The sequence below is a fragment of the Canis lupus genome, chromosome 6 (genome assembly GCF_048164855.1).
Source record: "Canis lupus baileyi chromosome 6, mCanLup2.hap1, whole genome shotgun sequence".
NCBI lineage: Eukaryota > Metazoa > Chordata > Mammalia > Carnivora > Canidae > Canis > Canis lupus.
In genome coordinates, this window is record NC_132843.1 from 45,761,184 (window position 1) to 45,783,761 (window position 22,578).

General features: G+C 39.8%; 1 protein-coding gene and 1 long non-coding RNA gene across 6 annotated transcripts in view; one reads left to right on the top strand and one right to left on the bottom strand.

Annotated features, from left to right (window-relative positions):
• Positions 1–22,578, bottom strand: part of DESI2 (desumoylating isopeptidase 2) — a 46,572-nt gene that overhangs the window by 5,085 nt on the left and 18,909 nt on the right. For 3 of the 5 annotated variants that reach the window (XM_072830326.1, XM_072830324.1, XM_072830325.1), the window contains exons 2-4: positions 10,756–10,828; positions 8,037–8,130; positions 5,950–6,091 (exon numbers count right to left, since the gene is read on the bottom strand). In XM_072830326.1, the coding sequence (XP_072686427.1) occupies positions 5,950–6,091; positions 8,037–8,130; positions 10,756–10,828 (309 nt within the window). The remainder of the gene's footprint in view (positions 1–5,949; positions 6,092–8,036; positions 8,131–10,755; positions 10,829–22,578) is intronic. The other 2 variants (XM_072830327.1, XM_072830328.1) reach the window with 1 other exon arrangement.
• On the top strand, positions 782–5,609 carry LOC140635536 (uncharacterized). Its single transcript, XR_012032848.1, has 3 exons — positions 782–2,870; positions 3,544–3,784; positions 5,442–5,609. It is a non-coding gene; the product is annotated as an uncharacterized lncRNA (long non-coding RNA).

Genomic DNA, 22,578 nt, shown 5'->3' on the forward strand with positions numbered 1-22,578 from the left:
GGTGACCAGTCCCCCAGCCTGTAACTACTCCCCCATTTGCCGGTCCTCAGAAGCATGCTGGTCCTCCATCAAGCCAACATCTCTAATCTTCAAGTCCAGACCCATCAGTGAGTCATTCAACATGGTAACTTGAATTTTAAAAACATTTATTTGAGAGAGCGAGCACACATGAATGAGTGGGGGTGGGGTTGGGGGTGGTGGTGGAGGGCAGAGGGAGAGGGAGAAGCAGGCACCCCATTGAGCAGGGAACCTGATACGGGGCTTGATTCCCAGGACCCTAAGACGATGACCTGAAATGAAGGCAGATGCTTAACCCACTGAGCCACCCAGGCACCTCATAACTTCAATTTTTAAAATGAATTAGATTGGAGAAAGGAGGGCTAATTTGTTTTAACACATTATGTGTACATGTGTGTATAAATACTGGGTCATGATATAAAATAAAGCCTATCTCTTACAGTGGGTAGTGGTTTATTTTGCATTTAGGCTTCAACCAGTCATTCCCCTTTTAGAAATCTACCCCAGGGACACAATGGCTAGATATGGAGATGTAAGCATGCGGTGGTTTGTTCTAGCGCTGTAATGGTAGGAGTGGCCATCCTTGTCTTGTCCTGATCTTTTCCCCACTGAGTGTGACATGGGCTGTGGGCCTGTCACCTTTGGCCTTTATTAGGTTGAGGGATGTTCCCTCTCCACCAACTTTGTTGAGTTTTATTGTAAGTGGATGCTAAGTTTTGTCTAATGCTTTTCCGCATCTACTGAGATGATCATAGGATTTTTATCTTTCATGTTGCTAATGTGGTTATCACACAGACGGATTTGAAAATGTGGAACTGCCCTTGCATCCCTGGGATAAATTCCACTTGATTATGGTGCAGAATCCTCTTTGATGTACTGTTGAATTTGGTTTGCAAATGTTGAGGATTTCTGCACTTCTGTTCATCAGGGTTGTTGGCCTGTGACTTCTTTTTTTGTGATGTCCTTGTCTGGTTTTGGTATCAGGGTGATGCCTCGTAGAATGAATTTGAAAGTGTTCCCTTTTCTCTCATTTTTAGGAGAAGTTTGAGGTTAGATATTATTAAGTCTTGAGCATTTGGTAGAATTCACCAGTCAAGCTGTCTGGTCTTGGACTTTTGTTTGCTGGAAGGTTTTTGATTCAATCTCCTTAGTAATAATAGGTCCAATCAGTTTTTTTCTATTTCTCTGTGACTCAGTCTCAGAAAATTGTATATTTCTAAGAATTTGTCCATCTCTTCATAGTTGTCCTATCTGTTCAGTGTCTTCTAATCCTCGTATTTGTTGTATCCGTTGTAACTTCTCTTTTATTTTTTTATTTATTTGAGCCCTGTCTCTTCCCTTTTTGAGTATAGCTAAAGGTCTGTCAATTTTGCTTATCTTTTCAAAGAACCAGCTCTTAGTTTCATTGATCTGTTTATTGTCTTTTTAGTCTATAGATTTCATTTATTTCTATTCTGATCTTTAATTACTTCTTTCCTTCTAACCTTGGGCTTTGTTTGTTCTTTTCTAGTTCCTTTAGGTATAAGTTCGATTGAGATTTTTCCTGTGAGGTATATGAAATACTTTTAAATCTGGGGGGGGGGTATTCATGATAAAATAACCCAAACAACTCTTGATCATCTTTGGAGAATGCTACTGAGATGCATGAGTGGTCCCCAACACCACCTCCAGTTAGATGATGACCTGCCAAGAGGGCCAAGGGACCAGGCACACAGCTGCATTCACAGCCATGATCCACTACAGGGAAGAGGATGAGAAGTACAGAAGAAATCACATACCAAGCATTCAAAGGGCATCTCCTAGTGGAATCACACAGGATATATTTAATTACCCCACAAAGGAGCCAGGACAACACATGTGAAATGTCCACTAGGGAAGCTTGCTAGACACCCAGCATCCAAAGTCTTATGGGGGCCTGGTTGTGCAGGTACCCACTCCTTAGCATGTGTCAAGTTTTTAGATTCCCCAGAATCTAAGCAGGTGTTTAGCAGAAATCACACTGTTCAAACAAAAGGGTGAGGCACGGTGAGCCACTCCTCCAGCTTGAGAATGTTGGGAGCCCTTCTGAAAGTCAAGTTCTCAGATGCATTAAGAAAGGCCGCTCCCTCCCCAATAAGCAGGCCTTTATAAGGACAGCAGCCTCTGATGTTTTAGCTTTTTTTTTTTTTTTTTTTTTTACACACAGCACCCTCAACCCCCAAACTTGGCCAACCTGTTGCTACAGCAAATATTATCAAAGGACCCCATGCAGTCAGGTGAACAAACTGCAGTACTGACCTCAGATATACCTTTTAGGGTTCCTGGACTTGGCCAGTTAAGACATATCCCAAATCCCACTAACCATAAAGGTTTTAGAAAGTCTGATGGCTTCAACCTTGAGTTTTGATACAAACCTTCTTTACCTGGCCTGAAGCATCATTTAGGATTAGTACAACTCTGGCCAGTAGTAATCTGAAGTCAGCCTGATTTCCTTTTTTTTTCAGGGCTGAGGCAACTTCATGACACACACAAGAATTATAATCCCAGAGGGCACACACTAGAGTCAGGCAGTCCAGGTTAAAAGGCCCCCACCCAGTGTGCTTCCTCACGGAGTGGGCACCGTGGGGCTTGCTGTAGACTGAAGAATTTTGTCCTCTTGAAGTTGGTGCGCTGAAATCTTACCCTTCGCATGATGGTGTGTGGAAACGGGACCTCTGGAAGGTGGTGAGGTCACAGGGGCTGAGCACTCATGACTAGGATCAGTGCCCTATCCCGGGATCTGAGAGCCCATGCACCCCTCGACCCAGGAAGCTGACCTCACCAGAGACTGAATCTGCCAGAGCCTTGACTTTGGACTTCCCGCCCCTGGAACGGTGAGAAAAAAAGGTCTGCTGTTTGCCCGGCACCTAGCCTGTGCTACAGGGTTAGAGCAGCCCAAATGGACGAAGATAGGGCTTCCGTCCTAGAGTTTTCAATCCAGCCAGAAAAACTGGCTCCATCTTGGTTTCAGAGGATCTACCCAGAGACGGTCAGATCCAAAAGGTTCTTCTGTCGGCAACGCCAGTTATCAGCCTCGCGAGTGTGGAAGAGGCATGCAGGTGTTCTGCGCGGCCAGTGCAGGAACAGGGCCCCGTGCTGGCTCAGCAGCCTGGCTGAATTAAAAGTGACTGCAGCAGCTTAGAAGGACAGAATGCAATGTTCTTCTTTAGCACAGGGAAGGCGCAATATTGAAAAACAAAGGACATTAAGGCCTACCCCCTTCTCCCCAGGTGCCAGGGGTTGGGGGGTTTTGGTTTGTTGTGTGTGCCATTTAGTGATCCGAACTTCACATTTTAAAAATTATCCCCTGCTCTCATCCAGCCCCTTTTTTTGATCTAGAAAGGATGCACAGAAGAGGGACAAAGAGTTCTTACCAGAAAATATTTTTATATAACTGAACTGAACTAGGCACATCGTATATGGAATTAGGGTCAAATCCTGAACTTTCAGAAAATTTCAGTGTGTTTACATAGCCGCCCCCCTCCCCTCCCCTGATCATTTACCTAGTGGACAGCCGAGACCACCCCGAATCGGCAGACGGCTGCATTTGAAAACTACACAGCCTTGCTAAGGAGCACAGAATGGGAAGAAGGGTGCAGTCTGCCCGTCACCCACTGCTGCACGGGATGCTACAACTGACCCACAGTCAACTGATCCATGGTCGTGAAGGGAGTTGCCAGGAGACATCCCGGGAGTGGGCAGGGGCTCACAGTCTTGGTGACGTGCCTTTCCCTACTTGTGGCTTTTGGTAAGAATCACTGGTTAGGGATTCAATCTGTCCCTGTACTGGAAACATAGAGCCAATGAGCAGCTCAATGCAGATGGTCCCAACCCAGAGGGGTCAGTCCATGTCCACAGGCTTTTACAGTGTACAGGACACAGACAGGTGTCCTGACCTGCAATGGTCCCCAAGAAGCCTTGCTCCCCAAGCCTTTCCTGGCTTTCATTTTAGCAGAAATGGGTAACAGAGAATGTCAGGTTTCAGCCTAAGAGTCAAGCCCAGGCAATTAGGAGTATGAATTCAAGATTTCAAAATAAAAGCCCAGGCTTTTCTTTGGCAGCAGTAAAGTCAAGATGCTGCATGGTCAGGGAGCCATGTTTCTCTAAATTTAAGCAGCATGAAAGGTTTTCCTTAACCCTTTTAAGACCCACTAAAAAATAGGCCCATTGGGCCAGAAATCATCAGCTTCTACAGGCCAGACATCTGATTTTACAAGAGCTCATTAGTATCTAAAAATTGCTTTTTAGCACTTTGAAGTCCATCTGGAAATGGTCTCTCTTTGTATACTGTCTCCCTTTCTCCAGAGGCCATGATAGACAGAAATCATAGTAAAAATCTCAGCTGTGGAGACATGTTTTCTTTTCATTATTAAAAGACTTAAACTCCATTTACTCAGGCTATTAAAGGCAAGGAAGCTGTGTCCAAACACTTTCTCTTTGTAGCATTCCCCGAGTGAAGTGGTCCCTATATCATCTGCAAAATTATTATTTTTTTTCATCTGCAAAATTATATGCAGAAAACATTTTACACCACTTCCTGTCATATATCCATAGATGCAATAATTATAAAATAAAAGGCATTAAAAAAATTCCCCTTTCCTTTCCTCATTGCAGTAAACTTAGCAATGACAGAGGCTGTAGCTGTTTGGGGAGATCCCAGCTGGTGGGGAGGCCTCTACAGCAGCTAGACTAAGAATTAGTGTGGTGTACTGTACCCCAGTCTCCTTCTTCCTTGGCTCAAGCCTGGCAACTTTTTAATCATGTTCCCTCCCATGTGGAGGAGAAAGCAACACAAAGGTTTACCATTTTTGGCTCCCCCAAATTCAACTGGGATTTTGGGGGGCTTTTCTTTTCTTCTCTCCTGGAGGAGAGGACACACTTCAGGCATTACCTGGGCAACATGTCCTCCCCCAGGCCAATGGCCTGGCTGAGACAGCAGGGGAGCTGGTGCCTGAGGCTCCTGGGCTGGATCTACCATTCCCAATTCTGCAGATAGCTCCCCCTGTCACGAGGGATGGCAGCACAGCTGCTCCTCCACACCCTGCTCCTCCACACCCTGGATGGCAGCACAGCGGCTCCTCCACACACACTCACCATGTCTGTAAAGTGGGGCAACTGGATTGGGTGCTAGCTATGGTCTCTGCCAATTTCCACATTCTATGGATTCCGACTCCTTCATGCTGGTGTGGGAGATAGTGTCTGAGAGCCCTGCTGTGGGAGCCAGGTGGGTGGGGACCTGCGCAACCGTGCACAGGCCACCGAGACAGCAGCTCCTGGGGGACCTGAAACCACCCCCGCCTCCAGTGCCAAGAGTTGGCAAGTGGGGCAGCTCTTCGAGAGCTAGGTAATTCTCTAGGCCTTACTCTGTGATCTTGTGATTTCTTCCCTCCATTTTCTGTTTTCAGGTCCTGCAGTTCTGATCTAGCTCTGGTCTCCTGCATGGGAGTCAAGAACCGGGAAGGCAAACAGGTGCCTGCGTTCAAGCTGGCAGAACCAAATTTCGAGAGCGGCAAAATCAACAACTTATTAATACTTTTCAGAGCCAGGCCCAAAAGCTCCCACTGGTAACGAAACTAGATGAAGAAGAATCCTGTGGCTAAGGGGCAGAAGTGGCTCAAGCATTCATTTCTTTGGCGTGCAAGTTCTGGGCTGTAATAAAATGAATCCAAATAAGGGGAGACCATGATCTGTGTACCTCCACCCATGGCTAAGTCGCGATCGGGGTCACAGTTTAAAACCGTGCTGACTCGGAAGCCACTGAGCTTGGAGAGCTCATTCATATAAAAGAGGGACAGAGTACCACACTCAATGCAACACGAAGGATCAGGAAAGCCCAGGGGCAGAGAAGCAATGCAAGAAGCGGTACAGCGAGTCAACCAGCGCCGAAGGATTTGAGGGGAAAAGGGAATTCACCTCCGACAGAGCCGAAGAGAAGTGATTGCAGTTCTTGTGCATCAGGTGGTAGGCATTGCCCTTGTACTCCTTCCCCAGCTCTTCCACGATCTTCTCTATGTCATCCTCCAGGAAGTCCGTGCTCCCTAAAACTACAGCTTCTCTTGAAGAACAAAAAAAAAAAAAAAAAAAAAAAAAGAGGAAAGGGAAAACAAAACAAAACAAAACAGGACTGTGTGAGTTTTACGCCTTTCTAGAGAGCACTTTTTTAAGACTTGCTTATTTCCAGGAATACTGACCTGCCTAACAAAGCCGAGTTAATGCAATAAGACTAAAAGGTAAATGAGATCCTTTTAAACTTTCTGTTGAGTTTCTCCTTTCCTACAATAAACTCCCAAATATGTTACTTCTGAATCACACCAATGCAAACCTGGTCATTTTCTCTATGAAATGGTGTGTTGTGTATTAAAAATGTGTATTTAATGTATTAATAATGTGTAGCAGCACATTATTTTCACCAGCACTATGGAAGCAGGCAGGTTATTAGAGAACCAGAGCCATGCTGCAAATCCTCCTGCTCAATGACACTGGCCGTCAGAGCTGGCATCGTCTCACTCGGAGAGAGTCTTTTACATTATCTGCCTCTGTGCCATTGTGAGATGAACTACCAAACAGCCATTTTTTTTCCTTTTTCTTCTTCTTTTTTAAAACACCATTATAAAACCGACCAACTAACCAACCCCCAAATTAAAAAACAAACACCCTCCACCCAACCAGCAACTACTGCCCTGGAAATGCAATAGACATTATCCAGTAGAAAGCAGAATTTTAGTCAGATACAAGGTATCTATATCTAGGCATCCAAAAAAAGTGAAAATATTTAGAAAACCCTTCCATCTAGTACTCCTGTTAAAAGGGAGACCTAAGGGATAGACTCAGGACGGCATTATAGCAAATCAGTGACAGGCTGAGAGAACCATGAACTTAGTAGTGATAAAAAATGTGTGGCCCTATCCTGAATTCCAACCTCATTTCATGGCTTTTTACTTGGCAAGTTAATGATCTTACACCCAAAAGTCTCTTTAAAGCTCCTTGAAACTAAGATTCTAAACACCTCTTCAAATGCAAACCTTAATTAAGAAATGGTAATCTGATTATTAAGCATTCAGAATCTCAGGGCTGTTGACTACGCATAAGGCTCCAGAACCTTTGGTTTGGTTTATCAAAACATGTAATATACACACTTTTATAACAGTTTCTCAGCTAACCAACTGTTTGGTTACTTCAAATGTATAAACAGTGTCCCCTTCATTGGGAAAAATGAAAAGATAAAAAAAAAAAAATCCTACCGTATGGGACTCCTGGGGGGCTCAGTTGGTTAAGCCTCTTGACTCTTGATTTCGGCTCAGCTCATGATCTCAGGGTCATGAGATCAAGCCCTACGTTGGGCCTACACTGAGCGAGGAGCCTGCTTGGGATTCTCTTTCTTTTCCTCTGCCCCTTCCTGCCCTGCTTGCACTCTTTCTCTCTAAAATAAAAAACCTACTGACCATTTTTTTTCCCTCTTCATGTATTTTATTTTTAAATATTTAAACTTTTTTTTACTTGAGTTGACACGACACAAAATGTTAGTTTCAGGTGTACAGCATAGTAAGTCAACATCCCTGCATGCTATGCTTTGCTCACAAGGGTAGCTGTCACCTGAAAAATGAAGAGATTTCCAACAGTGTTGGGTAGGTCACAAGAAAATTGTCTTCTATCTTCCCCCGTGTGGGAGGTTAGAGGGGAAACAATCACTACATATGAATGTCTTCTAAAGCAGAACCCAAGTCATACCAAGGTAAGAACATTTTCAAAGCACACAAAATAACTTACGTGGGTCCTAAATAAAAGCAACAGACTAGGTTATTTCAGGCACTTCATCTGGCCGATTCCCATCTTTATACAACTTCAGATAGATTCAATTTTAAATAAAGTGTCAGCAACTAAAAAAATGTTAAAGAAACATTTTAACTTCCTAGATTTTCATCTACAGAATGAATTCTGTATGCCTGAAAACACACTTTGGTACCTAAGACAGTGTAATAAAAATTATCCTCCCTACTTACTTAAATTTAAATGTTTCTCCTAGTTCAGAAGCATTTCCTGGGGAAATTTCAAATATTCCAGAAAAGGGGTAAGGATGGCCACCATAAGCAAATTCTGAAAAGAGAAAACTCATGATTTTTAGTATTTATCACACAAAACTTAACCAGAATGCTGAATTAGCTTTAATAAATGATGAGGATAATAATGATACCATCTAAATATTTCCAGGTTATCAATGCTTTCACAAAAAAACTCATTCTGCTGTTACTTGTACACAACAGTTGATACAAAAGGCCTGAAACTCTAATAATGAAGGACACTCAAAGGTGATCCTGACCTGTCCCTTTATTTTGTGTGTGCTGGCGAGAGCAGAGTTGACCGACAGTCACAGGTGAACGTGGTCTCTCTCCGAGCTATCGTGGCGAGCTAAGTGGGTGGTCAGTTCAGTGTTTTGTCATTTTCTAAATTAAAGTGATCAAATGTGAAACTTACACTTTACTAGAAAAACTGTCTAATAACAATGATTTTGCATGGCTCCTGGGTTGAAGACTCTTGGTTTATCTTTGAGTTTATCTTTGAGGAGCAAAACATTAGCAAGCCTGAAAAACCGAATTCAATTCCCCTCATTCCATTCAAGAAAAAATAAGCTGCCAGGTTAACACATACACCTACTCACACACTCTCCCCACAGCAAATCTTTTAGCTAGGAGGGAACCACTTGTGCTACAGGCTCACGAGATATCAACTCTCATCCAGAACAGAAGCAGAGAGTGCTTTCAGATAAGGAAATAACTAAAATTCCTGGTCAAGGATACTTAGATATTGAAGTGGCAAATCTTAGCAGACCTATTTTCAAAATTACAAACCAATGTTTAAATTAACCTCTTCTAAAAAAAAAAACAATTAATTAACCTCTTCACTTAAAATGTATTAAATACATCGTGAAAGGTCTTAGAAGAAAGCATGGAAAAGAACAAGGCAGCTACCAAATTTACTTCGGATTCAGACCTTCCAGAGAAAACACAAGATGTGGATAAGAAATAAAGTATCTGGCATTCAATTTTGAAATAGACAGTAAAAATTACCTTAATGATCAAATTTATAAAACACTGTAGATAATCAGGTCAGACATAGAAAGGTTATGTTTAGATTTTTTACTTCCTCAATTCCAATATGAAAAATTGCAGAGTTTTTTGTTCATTTATTCAAGAAGTGTCATTCACTTACAGCAAGATATTGACCTGAGCTTGGCTAAGCTTCCATAGTTCGGACTATGTTTCTAATTATTCCTACATCATTTCATGTTGGGGAGCAATGATTAGCCAGGTGAAAGAATAATGGACTAGTATGTAAAAACACTTGGGTTCAAGTCCTAGTTCTATTAACTATTAGTAGTGGGACTTTCAGCAGATCTGAGCGTGGGCTCCTTTGTCTGAAAAATGGAGAAACTGACACATGTCCTTCTCTATGTCACAGCGGCATGATCATGTGTTTCAGAACTTGATGGCACTTAAAAGACTGTAACACATCATAGAAGTTCAGTTAAAAACGAAGACATGAAACTTTGGCAAAAGCCAGATCACACAAGGGAGCAAACCCAGAGACTACAATCCACCCATAGCAACACTCTGACCCCCAGCACTTTCTCAGCAGGAGCCTCATTGCTTTTGGGGGATGATTTGGTAGATGCAGCCTTTTGAGTAAGATGGAGCTTAGGTGGAGGATCTTTATAGCTAACATTTTCTATGCTATACTGCAGCCAGAAGCAGCTAATGTGGAATGTAAGAAAGGCACAGAGTAAATGCCATACTGACACTTTTGAGGAAATGAGCCTGTTCCTTGTATTAGCTAACGTCGGTCTGTAACCTTCATGGGTAACCCAGGGTAGAGACTGCAATCACGTGTTCTTAGAGGTCTTGTACAAAGGCTGCCTGGCTGAGGCAAATAAAAGACATTTTTGCTACAGGGTGAGTTTATGATGCAAAATAATATGTTATTACAACCCTGATGGAACTGGCAATGTGGTCTGCCTTATGCAGACCATTACTGCTTACAACTTGATCTGGAGGAAATTATCCTGCACCAACAGTGGAAATTAGAACAAAGGAAAAAGCTGTTGAAAACAAAGCTGCTTGGTTTGAGTGGCTCTGGTCATATTTATCATAATAAAGGGCCACCAAGAATAAAAGGGTTGAGTTCATGACAAAGGCCATCATTCTTGAGCAAAAAGCTCGATGTAATCCAAGGCACGATTTACTCAGTGATCTTTTTAAACTTTGTAATGACACACTTGTGAATCTACAAAAACAAATTTAATACTGAAATTCCCTCAGGAAATTGTTATTTCAAGTTTGACACTCTAGCACCAACCCATCTCCGACCATAATGACTGGTTTTCCAAGTGCAAGGTTTCTTGGGAACTCCGATATCTGTCAGAACAAAACTGTCACGGTAAAACAATCCCAGAAGGCAAATAGTTTTTAAGACCCTGCATTTGGAATAAGAGATAACTACATGAATATATAGTCATATACTTTAGTACTTTCTCCTCAAATATGTTCAACTTTGGATATTTTCCCAAAATACAGTAAACAACTACCATAAACAACTCTTCTACTTTGTGCAATCATGTATGGCAGCAGTTGAAAAAAAGCAGAGGAAGAGCTATAGATATGCAATGAAAGTCCTTTAAAAGAAAACACTCTTCAGAACGTCTGTTTAGACTGTGTGTACACGTACCTCTGCCATATACTTCAATTCCTGAATGAAAAACGCCAATTCCGATGGATGAGGTGTATTCATTCATCCAGTACTAGGAAAAAAAGAAGAGATTCAGAGTATCTGTCCATTTATATAACTTAATTCCCAATGATAGGAAACCACTGCCCCCAAATCCTTCATGGAATATTTAGGCCTTCCATTTCCTAGCATTTCTCCTTCGGCCCCCAAAGTCCATGGTATCAGTCCGTTTGGTCCTATCTCTGCACCTATGCTTGTATGACATCCTACATGGAATGCCTTCCTGGGTCAAAACGACTGCCTCAATTTGTAAAGGCTTAGATCATAGCCATAAAATCTGAACCAGGTCAGGTTAAGGGGAAAAAACGGATATAAAAGCTCTCCTGTGAATTAAAAAAACAAAAAACAAAAAACCAAAAAAACCCCAACCACATGTAATGTATGCTTTCATATCTATTTTTCTTCTATCTTTTCTATCTCAAGCTTTCTATTTCATTCTCTGGTGAGCTCCCTGAAGACTGGGGTATTTTATTCTTTTTCAAAAACATTTGAAAAAGACATATATATGGCATGTATGTCCTGATTCAGCTCAAAGTTTGATAACAATAATACAGGAACAAATAATAGGAGGCACAAAGGCTACCACAATCTTTTTAACACTGGCATGCAGTAGACATTCCCAGAAAAGGTAGTATCTGAATTGGGTTTTTAGGAATAAATGAGATTTCCCCAGATAGAAAATGTGGGGGGTAGGGTGGAGGGAGGGGAATGGGGAGAAATGTCTGGAAGGGCAAAGAGGGTGTGCATCAGCATCATGATGTGAATTCTGGGGGTGGCTCTGGAGGGGTACAAGGAGGACTGGAGAGGCTTTACCTAGAAGAAGGTAATAAATGCATCAACAGCTCATTACAAACACTTAGGCAACACTTAACAGTGTTACAAACCCATTAGGTTTCTTCTAGGTTAGAGGATAGATAATTTGTCTTTAATTTTTCTGAGTTTATTCAAGTCTTAGCCTTGGTTCCAGATCCCTAGCCAGTTTTTCCCAGACCTCAGGAAGTGCATGTTCGCATACATTGCTGGAGGAAGCATAATGGATAAAGTCGACTTATTTTGTCCTAAAATGTACCTGGAAGAAAAATTAAGCAATAATAAGCAAGAAATATTTGAAAAAGAACAGGGAACTTTCTCATCTAGTTATCCGTGCACTCACTGACAGTCTCTCTAGAACAGATCCTTGCATGTGTAAGAGTCTGGCATATGATAAAAGTGGTGTTTACTATTAATGATAAAAGATAAACTATTAAAAATGTGTTGACAAAACTCACGCATAAAAATACATTTCACATATTGAAAAGTTCTAGTAGGTCTAAAGATAATCATAGAGAAGAAAATAAAATAGAGTGAAAAAAATCTTAGATGGGAAAAGATTACCCAAATAAAGCAAAACCTAGAATTTCTACAGGAAAACCACAGATAAAACAAACACTTTCAACTTTTTATTGTGTAAAATTATATGAACACTGAAAGATAAACAAGACATAGGGAAGAAAAGATCTGAATGAGGATATGTCTCATTCTCTACCAGATTCTATTTGGTTCTTGATTTTGGACAACCTGAATTTGGATGGCAAGTTAGGCATGTGTTTATCTGAATCAATTTGATTTTGGATACAGTAATGAGGATATGTATAGAAAGGGATTTCTCAAGACTTTAATTCCAGAGTTTAGGCAGCAAAAATTCAGATGGCAAGGGATACTGTATACAAAAGCTCCTTTAAAAAAATAACCCCCACAGACAAGTGAGCAATCACACAGAAGAAATTAGTGGCTAACAAATGCGAACTTACATTCTCACTAGTAAACAGAAAAATACTAATGAAAACAGTAAGCTACCATTCTTTTTTTTAATCCATCTGATTGGCAAATATAAAAAATATTGCTAAATATTGCTGGTGTTGGTAAGGGTGTGAGGAAGCTCCTGCTGAAGTGCGAATTAATAACTGTTAATTAACCATCCTACCTCTTGGGAATCTATTCTACAGAAATACTTGAACATATGCAAAGACATATTCCGGAATGTTAACAACAGTTGCCTATAATACTGAAAACCTAAAAACAACATAAATATCAGTAATGGAATGGTTAAAAAAATTACAGTAAATCTGTATTATTAACTATCATAAAGATACTAAACGAGTAAGGTAACTCGATACATGTGAACATAAGAAGATACCTAAGAGACATAAAGTAAAACACCAAGTCGTGATATGTTAGCTGTGGCATGATCACATACTTGCAAAATAAATAAATAGGTCCCTTGTGTATGTTTTGTGCTAAAAACGAAAAAATACAACAAAACTACCACTGATTACAGCAAAAGAAAGTTGAAGATACAGATCAAACTGTTAATAGCTTAGAAAAGGGGGTGGAGATATAGCAGAGGAGGAAATGAAGCAATAGAGGGATGCTTTCACTTTTACCTGAAAAATTTGAAAAAATTTATTGAGGTATAATTGACATACAATGTTATATTAGTTTCAGGTGCAGAATACAGTGATTTGATATTTACATACATTGTGAAATGGTCACCATAATAAGTCTAGTTCCCATCTATCACCTTACAACATTAATACTTTTACAGATTATATTCCTCACACAGTATAATACATCGCGATGACTTATTCATTTTATAACTTGAAGTATGTACTTCTTAATTCTCTTCATCCATTTTGCCTTTCCATTCTCAACCACCTTCTCCTCTGGCAACCACCACTCTAATTTCTGTATCTATGAATCTGGGTTTGGTTTGGTTTTTTAAGACTTCACACATAAGATCATGCAGTATTTGTCTTTTGCCTGCCTTATTTCATTTAAAATACACTCCAGGTCCATTCATGTTATTGCAAATGGTAAGACTTCATTCTTTTTTATGGCTAATACACACACACACACACACACACACACACACACACTACTCATACGGCTGAATTATCTATCAATATATCAATTCATCAAATTTTCTTTAGCTATTCATCCACAGATGGACAGTTGGGTTGTTTCCATTATCTTGGTTATTGCAAATAAATCTGCAATGAACACAAGAATGAATATATCTTTCCGGGTTAATGTTTTCATTTTCCCCAGATAGGTAACTAATAGTGGAATTTCTTGCTTACAAGGTTGCTTGCTCTCTTTTTAATTTATTGAGGAATCTATATACTGTTTTCCATGGTGGCAGCACTAATTTACATTCCTACCTATAGTGCAGAGGGCTCCCTTTTCTCTACATACTGTTATTTCTTGTCTTTTTGATAAAAGCCATTCTGACAGGTGTAACGTGATATCACATTGTAGTTTTGATTTGTCTTTCCTGATGACGAGTGATACTGAGCATCTTTTCATGTATCTGCAATGTCTTCTTTGGAAAAACATCTATTCAAATCATCTGCTCGTTTTTTAATCAGATCATTTTTTGCTCTGAGTCGTGTTAGTTCTTTACAAATATTTTCTCCCATTCAGTAGGTTCCCTTTCATGTTGTTGATGGTTTCCTTTACTGTGCAGAAGCTTTTTAGATTGATGCAGTTCCATCTATTTTTGCTTTTGTTGCCCCTGCCTTTGGAGTCAGATCCAAAATAACACTACCGCAAAGATCAGTATCAAGGAGTATCAGTATCATCTCTCACGTTTTCTTCCAGGAGTTTCATAATTTTAGGTCTTACTCAAGCCTTTAATCTATTTTGTGTTGATTTTGTATATGGTATAAAATAGTGGTCCAGTTTTCCCAACACCATTTGTTAAAGAGACAGTCCTTTCTCTCTATCTCTAGTCTTGCCTCCTTTGTTGTAAGTCAACTGACCAAAAATACATGGGCTTATTTCTGTGCTCTCTATTCTGTTCTAATGGTGTATATGTCTGTTTTTATGCCAATACCATACTGTTTGATTACTATAGCTTTGTACTATAGTTTGAAATCAGGGAGCATGTGATACCTCTTGCTTTGTTCTTTCTCAAGATTGGTTTGGCTATTTAGAGTTTTTTGTGGTTCCACACAGATTTTAGAATTTTTCTAGTTCTGTGGACAAGGTCATTGGCATTTTAATATGAATTGCATTGAATCTGTAGATTGCTCTGGGTAGTATGGATATCCTAACATTATTGATTCTTTCCCTTGAGGACAAAGTCTTGCTTCCTATTTCTTCATTTTTTTCCCCCCACACATTATAGCTTTCAGCATACAGGTCTTTCATCTCTTTGGTTAAATTTATTCCTAGGTATTTTATTCAGTTTGGTGAAATTGTAAATGGGATGTTTTCCTGATTTTTCTGATAGTTTATCAGTGAATAGAAACACAACTGTTTTATATATATTAATTTTGTATCCTGCAACTGGACTGAATTCCAACAGTTATTTGGTGGAGTTTTCCATAAATGGTATCATGTTGTTCACAGTGACACTTTTTGCTTCTTCCTTCCCAGTTTGTATGCCTTTTATTTATTTTTTCTTGCCTAATCATTATGGCTAGAAATGCCAATATAATGTTAAATAAAAATGGTAAGTGAGTGGGGCATCTTGGTTTTGTTCCTGATCTTAGAGAAAAAGAAGGTTGTTGGAGAACAATGTTCATATGGTCTCAAAGTATTGAACCCTACATTTCGCTAAATTCTAAGGAAAAAAGATACCTTAGAAAATATGAAAAAAAAATACAGTGAATATCACCTTATATGGATGATTAAACAGAATATCATCATCAATAGCTGGATGAACTGATGTTATGTGCCACTCAATGTGATAAAATAGAAAGGCCACAACATTTCCTTTGTTAGTTTTCTTATCACATATGTTTAACAGAATATAACCATAAGAAAAAAAAAATCAGTAAGTCTGGACTGTGGACTTTCTATAAGAAAAGTAGCCTGATGTTTTAAGAAATAGTGACATAAAAGTCAAAAGAAAGGTGGCCATTCTCTAAAGTAGATGGAAAAGATATGACAATTAAATGCAATGAAGGAATCTTGACTGTCTCTTAGGTTAAATCCCCCTCTCCTAAGACATTATTAGGGGAAATATTAATCAATGGAAAATTTCTTGGGTGTGATAATAGTACTGTGGTTAGGTAGAGAATATCTTATTAGGAAATACATGTTGAAGTATCTAGAGATGAAATGCTTTAATGTTTGTGACTTAACTTTCTGTGTGGGTGTGAAGGTGAGTATGTACGTGTGAGAGATTATGAGAAAACAAATACGGTTAAAAATTGGTCAATCTAGGTGAAGAGTATACAGACTGTTCTCTTCTTTCAAGCTTTTTTTTTTTTTTAAGTCATAAACATTTTCAAAATAAAAAGTTAGGGGGAACTAAGAATGATCTAGTCCTCGCCTCCTTAAAACAGAAGAGATGCTTTTCCAAGTTTCTTGCTTTCCTCCCACCTTCTCTCCCTTTTCAGAGGATGAGATCAGAAACTATCACAAGGTGATCATGTTAGTCTGCATAAAAATTTGGCTAGTCTTTTTCCAGTCAGTGGTTTCCTTGGCAGCCAACTTCTCTAGGACTTAAACTGCCTTTCCCATTTGAAAAATTCCATTGTTTATACTGTTTGCACCAATAATTTGGTCTGTATACTGCTGATTTCCTTAACAGCAGCACCAGCAGGTTTTTGTTCTGGACGCAGATGGCTCTACTTTAAAGGTGACCTTTTTCTCTTTTTACTATGTGAGCTTCTTTCAAAATACAGAATATTTTCCAAAAAGAGATATATCCAAAATGATTTATCTGCAATAATCAAAAGGTTTTAAACTCTTAGTAAACTCAACATTTATCTCTCTTTAATGTCTAATATCCCTTAACTTTAACAATTTATCTTTTACTTGCCCACTAAATAGCTTTCCAAAAGTGCTTTTATAATAAATTTCTATAATGGACATTTAAGTGTTTTGTTAAGACACAGAAAGGTTTTCATGAAAATAAAAATCCTATGTAGACAGTGACTTTTGGCCAGGATGAGAATGGGAATGCACGGTCACAGTGGGAATCTTTTTTTTTTTTTTAATGTTATTAACTGCAGACAGAATATACCAAATTCCAGTGTTCTTGATACAGATTTTTTAAAAAGATTTTATTTATTTGATAGAGAATGAGGGAGAGCGAGTGAGCGTGCACACAAGCAGGCAGAGAAGCAGGCAAAGGAAGAGGGAGAAGCAGCCTCTACATGAGCAGAGCCTGACAGTGGGGCTTGATCCCAGGACCCTGGGGACCCTGGGACCATGACCCGAGCCGAAGGCAGATGCTCAATCAACTGAGCCTCCCAGGTGCCCCCAGAGTGGGAATCCTGAACTCAGAAATCTTTTATTTCCTGCCCTTTCACAAATGAAAATAATCTCATATGCTAGAACTCCTTCAAGTTGTGAGTATGTACTTTACTTCATAGAGCCTGAAATTTCCCTGTATTCAAGACCTTACATTCTAATAAAGAAAAGGGTATGCTTTGACACGTTTTTTGAGTTGGAAAATCCATAAAATTAGAGAAACTTAAAAATGAGAGAAATGTACTATCCAAAAATTTGGTTGGTCCTTTGGAATTCACTCTAATGAGACATGATCTATATAAGGTTTCTTATGAAGTGCTGATGTACTACAATGAAAAAGGAATACTTGATAGCTTTGCAAGTGACGGCATCTGCCTCCACTCGCAGATGCAAAGTTGGACAATCAGGTCAGGTGTTTTTGTTCAAGGTTTTAGGAAGCTCCCAAGTTGTTAGGAAAAGGCTGTCTTAACCAGAGATAATCCTTTGGATAGTATTGAACAGCAGAAGCCGGGATCCCTGGGTGGCGCAGCGGTTTAGCACCTGCCTTTGGCCCAGGGTGCGATCCTGGAGACCTGGGATCGAATCCCACGTCGGGCTCCCGGTGCATGGAGCCTGCTTCTCCCTCTGCCTGTGTCTCTGCCCCCCCCCCTCTCTGTGCGTGTGTGACTATCATAAATAAATAAATAAATAAATTAAAAAAAAAAAATAAACAGCAGAAGCCTATTCCTCCTAACATCACCTTTTCCCCCAAAGGCTGTCTTAATCTGTGCCAGGCAGGAATTAATGGTGATGCTATTTATTCACGTGCATGTGCACGAGTGGAGGAGGGCAGAGGGGTAGGGGGGAGAGAGAGAGAGAGGGAGAGAAGCAGACTCCCCACCAAATGCAGAGCCCGACATGGGGCTTGATCCCACGACCCTGAGATCGTGACCTGAGCTGAAATTAAGAGTCACATGCCTAACTGACTGAGCTACCCAGGTGCCCCTCCACCAAATTTTTAAATAAGAATCAGTACCAATTCTTCACAAACTACTCCAAAAGACAGACGGGAACATTTTCCAATTCATTCTATGAGGCCAGAATTAACTTGACACCAAAATTAGACAAAGACGTCACAAGAAAAATGTAGATCAACAGCTCTTATGAATACTCCAAAATCCTCAACAAAATACTAGCAAATTGAATCCAGTAACATATAAAGAGGACTGCCTACACACCATACACAGGTGAGATCTATTCCAGGAATGGAAGATGGGTTTAATATTCAAAATATACCATACCAAGAGAAAAAAGGACAAGATCCACAGGATCATCTCATTAAATGCAGAAAAGCAACTGACAAAATCCAACACTCTTTCGTGATAAAAACACTCAACAAACTAGGAATAGAAGGAAACTTCCCCAGTCAGAAAAAGGGTGTCTATGAAAACACACAGCTAACATCATATTTAATGGTGAAAGATAATGCCTTCTTTCCCTTTCAGATCAGGAACAAAGAAATGATGTCTGCTCTTGCTGCTACTAAGATACTGTACTCGAAATTCCAGCCAGGGCAATTAGAGAAGAAAAATAAAAGAAAAAAAAAAAAAGAATGAAAAATAAAAGACAGCCAGGTTGGAAAAGAAGTAAAATCATTTCTATTTGCAGATGACATGCTCTTGCATATAGAAAAGTCCACTAAAAAACTATTGAAACTAATAAACAAGTTCAGCAAGACTGCAGGGTACAAGATTAATACACAAACATCAATTGCATTTCTGTACACTGGCAATGAACAAGGAGATGAAATTAAGAGAATTCCATTTACAATTACATCAAAAAATATTTAGGGATAAATTTAACAAAAGAATGTAACTCTGTATCTGAAAATGATAAAACATTCAGAGCAGTATTACCAAAAACAGCCAAAAATGGGAACAATCTGGGGATCCCTGGGTGGCTCAGGGGTTTGGCGCCTGCCTTTGGCCCAGGGCGCGATCCTAGAGTCCCGAGATTGAGTCCCGTGTCAGGCTCCCGTCATGGAGCCTGCTTCTCCCTCTGCCTGTGTCTCTGCCTCTCTATCATAAATAAATGAATAAATCTTAAAAAAAAAAAAATGGGAACAATCTAAGTGTCCATCAACTGATGGACAACTGAATGACTGGGTGTGGTAGCTATACAATGTAATATTATTTCTCAATAAAAAGGAATGGAGTACTGATACATGCAGTGATATGAATGGACCTTGAAAACATTATGCGAGGCCAGAAAAGACCACCTACTGTATGATTTCATTTACACGAAATGCCCAGAATAGGTAAATTTAAAGAACAGTACAATAGTGGTTACCTATGACTAGGAAGTGTGCAGGAAATGGAAGTGATTGCTAATGGGATGGGGTTTCTTTTTAGTATGAAGACAAATTTCCTGGTGGTTGAAGAACTCAGTGAATACATTAAAGTCCACTGAATTGTACACCAAGGGTGAAATGTATGGTATATGAATTGTATCTCAAAAAAACTTTAAAAATATGCTATAAATAAAGGATTACTAACTTGTAGCAAACAGCAGAAGGGCCTATCATTTTATAGTTGGCAAACTTAAACACAAACTGTTCTATAAATAACATATATCCCCCAATGATAAATTTTCTTTTCAATACAATACATACTTAGTTCTTTTTGGGGAAAAAAGGGCATTTTAGGAAAGTTTTCCTCTGTTAGCAAAATGAAAACCAAGAAAATCATGAAGAAAAAAGTTTCCATTTCTCTGTTCTAACAAATGGTCCAACATAAACTTCACTATGAGTGAAAGAAAATATGCAGATTATGAATATGGGACTTTTGACAAAAGTCAACAGTTAAAAATATACTATTGACCTTTAAACATTTTCTAATAATACAAAACACGGTCCAATTGGTTCTTGAACTCTCATCCCCAATCAAAAACCTTTAAATATGTTACTTCTCAAATTACAGACTGCATTCCTAATTCCAGACAGCTGCCTTCAAAAACATGTAGAAAGCAGGCTATAAACAAATAACACATCAAAAACAGAAAAAAAAACAAAAAAACAAAAACCCAACTCTAAATAGATGTATTCTGGTCAGCTACCAGAATGAACATATGAACAGCAGCACATTGCTGCCAAAATTTTTAGAATTTACATTATGAAGTAGAGTCAATGTTTTTCTTTGCTGTGATTATTTTTTATTTTTTTTTCCTGAATGAATTCAGAAGAAAAGAGGGTAAAGCCTTCCAGGGAGAACTGGTCATAGAGAGAGATGCCCTCCAAATGTTTCTGCTCCCATTCGGGCTTCCTTGCTCTATTATTAGAGCACACGCCTGAAAGGCTCGATCTGGAAAAACTGGCCAAGCTGCTGGTTGAAGCCAGGCGTTAAATTCAAGGTCAGCATGCCTTGGCGAGTCCTTCAGTTTCAGAGTCCTGCCAAGGCTGTGCAGACAATGTGGATGGTGCCTATTTTAAGTTTGTTAACTGTAAACAAACAAAACCAAAAACTATGACAACTGAGCCTTTTACCGAATGACTTCAGATGTCAAACTTCCCTTATAGCAATTTAACAGTTTTCCTCTCGTGGTTCAAGAGGTTTCAAATTAATGGTGGTTTCTAGGTGCTTCTCCAATATGGTTTCCATCCTTTGTCTTTACTTTAAAAAAGTATTTACTACCGTCAACACATTTCACATGGTGTCTCTTGGAGTGAAAATCTCCCTACAAGGCTCAATAGAGCTTCTCAAACCTATGTGGAAATTCCTGCTTTTGTAGAACACCATAAAACACTGACATTCTTGAAAAGAAAAAAATATAAATACACCACATGAAATCCCAGCCAAGAACACACATGCATGAAAAACAAACAAACAAAACAAGCTGCTCAGTGAGATATGATTGGATGTTAGCAAGGCTTCCTGTGAATTTTTGCTGGATCCGCCTTCACTGCCTTTATTGACTAAATAGTAGCAGATGCCAAAGTTTACAGTTAGTTACATACTTGGGAACAATGGATAATGCAGGTCAGTTTTGTGCCCAAGCCTTTCACATGACCTGGAAAAGATCCCTTCCATTCCCAGAGGTTGGTCTGAGTGCAGGAGTACGACTAGCATTCGGAGGACTAGTTTGAGAACCACTGCTCCCAGAGTTCTAGAGCATGACACCGGCCCCAGCTATCAGGGGCCACGCCATGTGAGAGAGGACACAGAGCCTCAGGGGTGGGTCCCCTACAGATGCTCAGATAACTGGGTTTACCGAGTGCTGAGAAATGGATTCCCGCAGCAGAGTGTGTGAGAAATCAGAGGTTTTCATTTGAAAGTTAATCCACTGCCTGATACTTCTCAAGCCCTTTCTAACATACCAAAGGAAAAGAGTAAACCTGCCAGACGCTACCACAAAATAGTATCTCTCAGACCACGACACAACAGCAGAGTCACCACAACATCGCCACATCAATCACCTGCCTAAATCATCTAGATTGAGGATATTATTCTGTCCGCTTAATCTAAGGCTCTTTTTTTCCCTCCAGGTCTAATGGGAAAGCCCACAGACAGTATTCCTCCAACCAGGTAAGACCGCAAGGACGTGGCTTCTATCATATTCGACTTTCCTTCAGAGATGACCGCCCAGATGAGAAAAGGTTGATCCAAGCATGACAACCCACCTGAGTAGAAGCATCTGAACTACAGTGGAAAAGACAGCGGGCTGAGTGTCAGGAGACTGGAGTTCTTTGCCTTGGTTTCTTCCTCTACGTACAGATAACCTGTTTAAGGTACCTAATGGATCTCAAAAAGCGTCTGATTCCAATTCACAGTCTGGAGCCAGAATGCTTTGCTTCAGATTCTGGCTAAATTCATGATTTGCCAGCTTTCTGCCTGGGGAAAGATGCTCTCTTCTCTGTCCATTATTTATAAAATGGAGATAATAAACAGCATCCACCATAGGGGACTATTGTAAGAATTAAATGAATATGTATAAAAACTTAGGAGACTGCCTGACCCATGGTGAACCGTAGGAGTTGGCAGTAGCAGACAGAGACCTCTACTGACCATGTGATCCTTCTCTAATACTTTTGTTTTACGTATTGGGAAAGGCTTGTAGGCACTTGTAAATAAGCTGATTAGTTTTAGCTATCTGTTAATTCTCAGAACTTTCAAGAATCTTTGGGAGTTGATGTCAAATTATCAAGAGCAGTGACTCATTAAACCGAATGGCAAACAATGGCAGAATTAATTGGATTCTACTTTAAGACTCTCACAAGCAATTATTTATATTCTTGAGCAGCACAGATTTGCTAAAAGGTCTCTGTAAGAGTAAGGCAGTAGTTTCACAGGATGCTACTACCACACTTATGAAGGACCAGAGAAGAAGCTGAAGAGCTCGCTCTGGCAGGAGGACTTGAACACCTCACACTTCCTTTTTTTTTTTTTTTTTTCACCTCACACTTCCTAAGCAAACAGATGAAGGCCAAGGAAGGGCCCCCTAACCTACGCTTACTTCTTCTGATGCCCACCTTTGTGGCTCCAG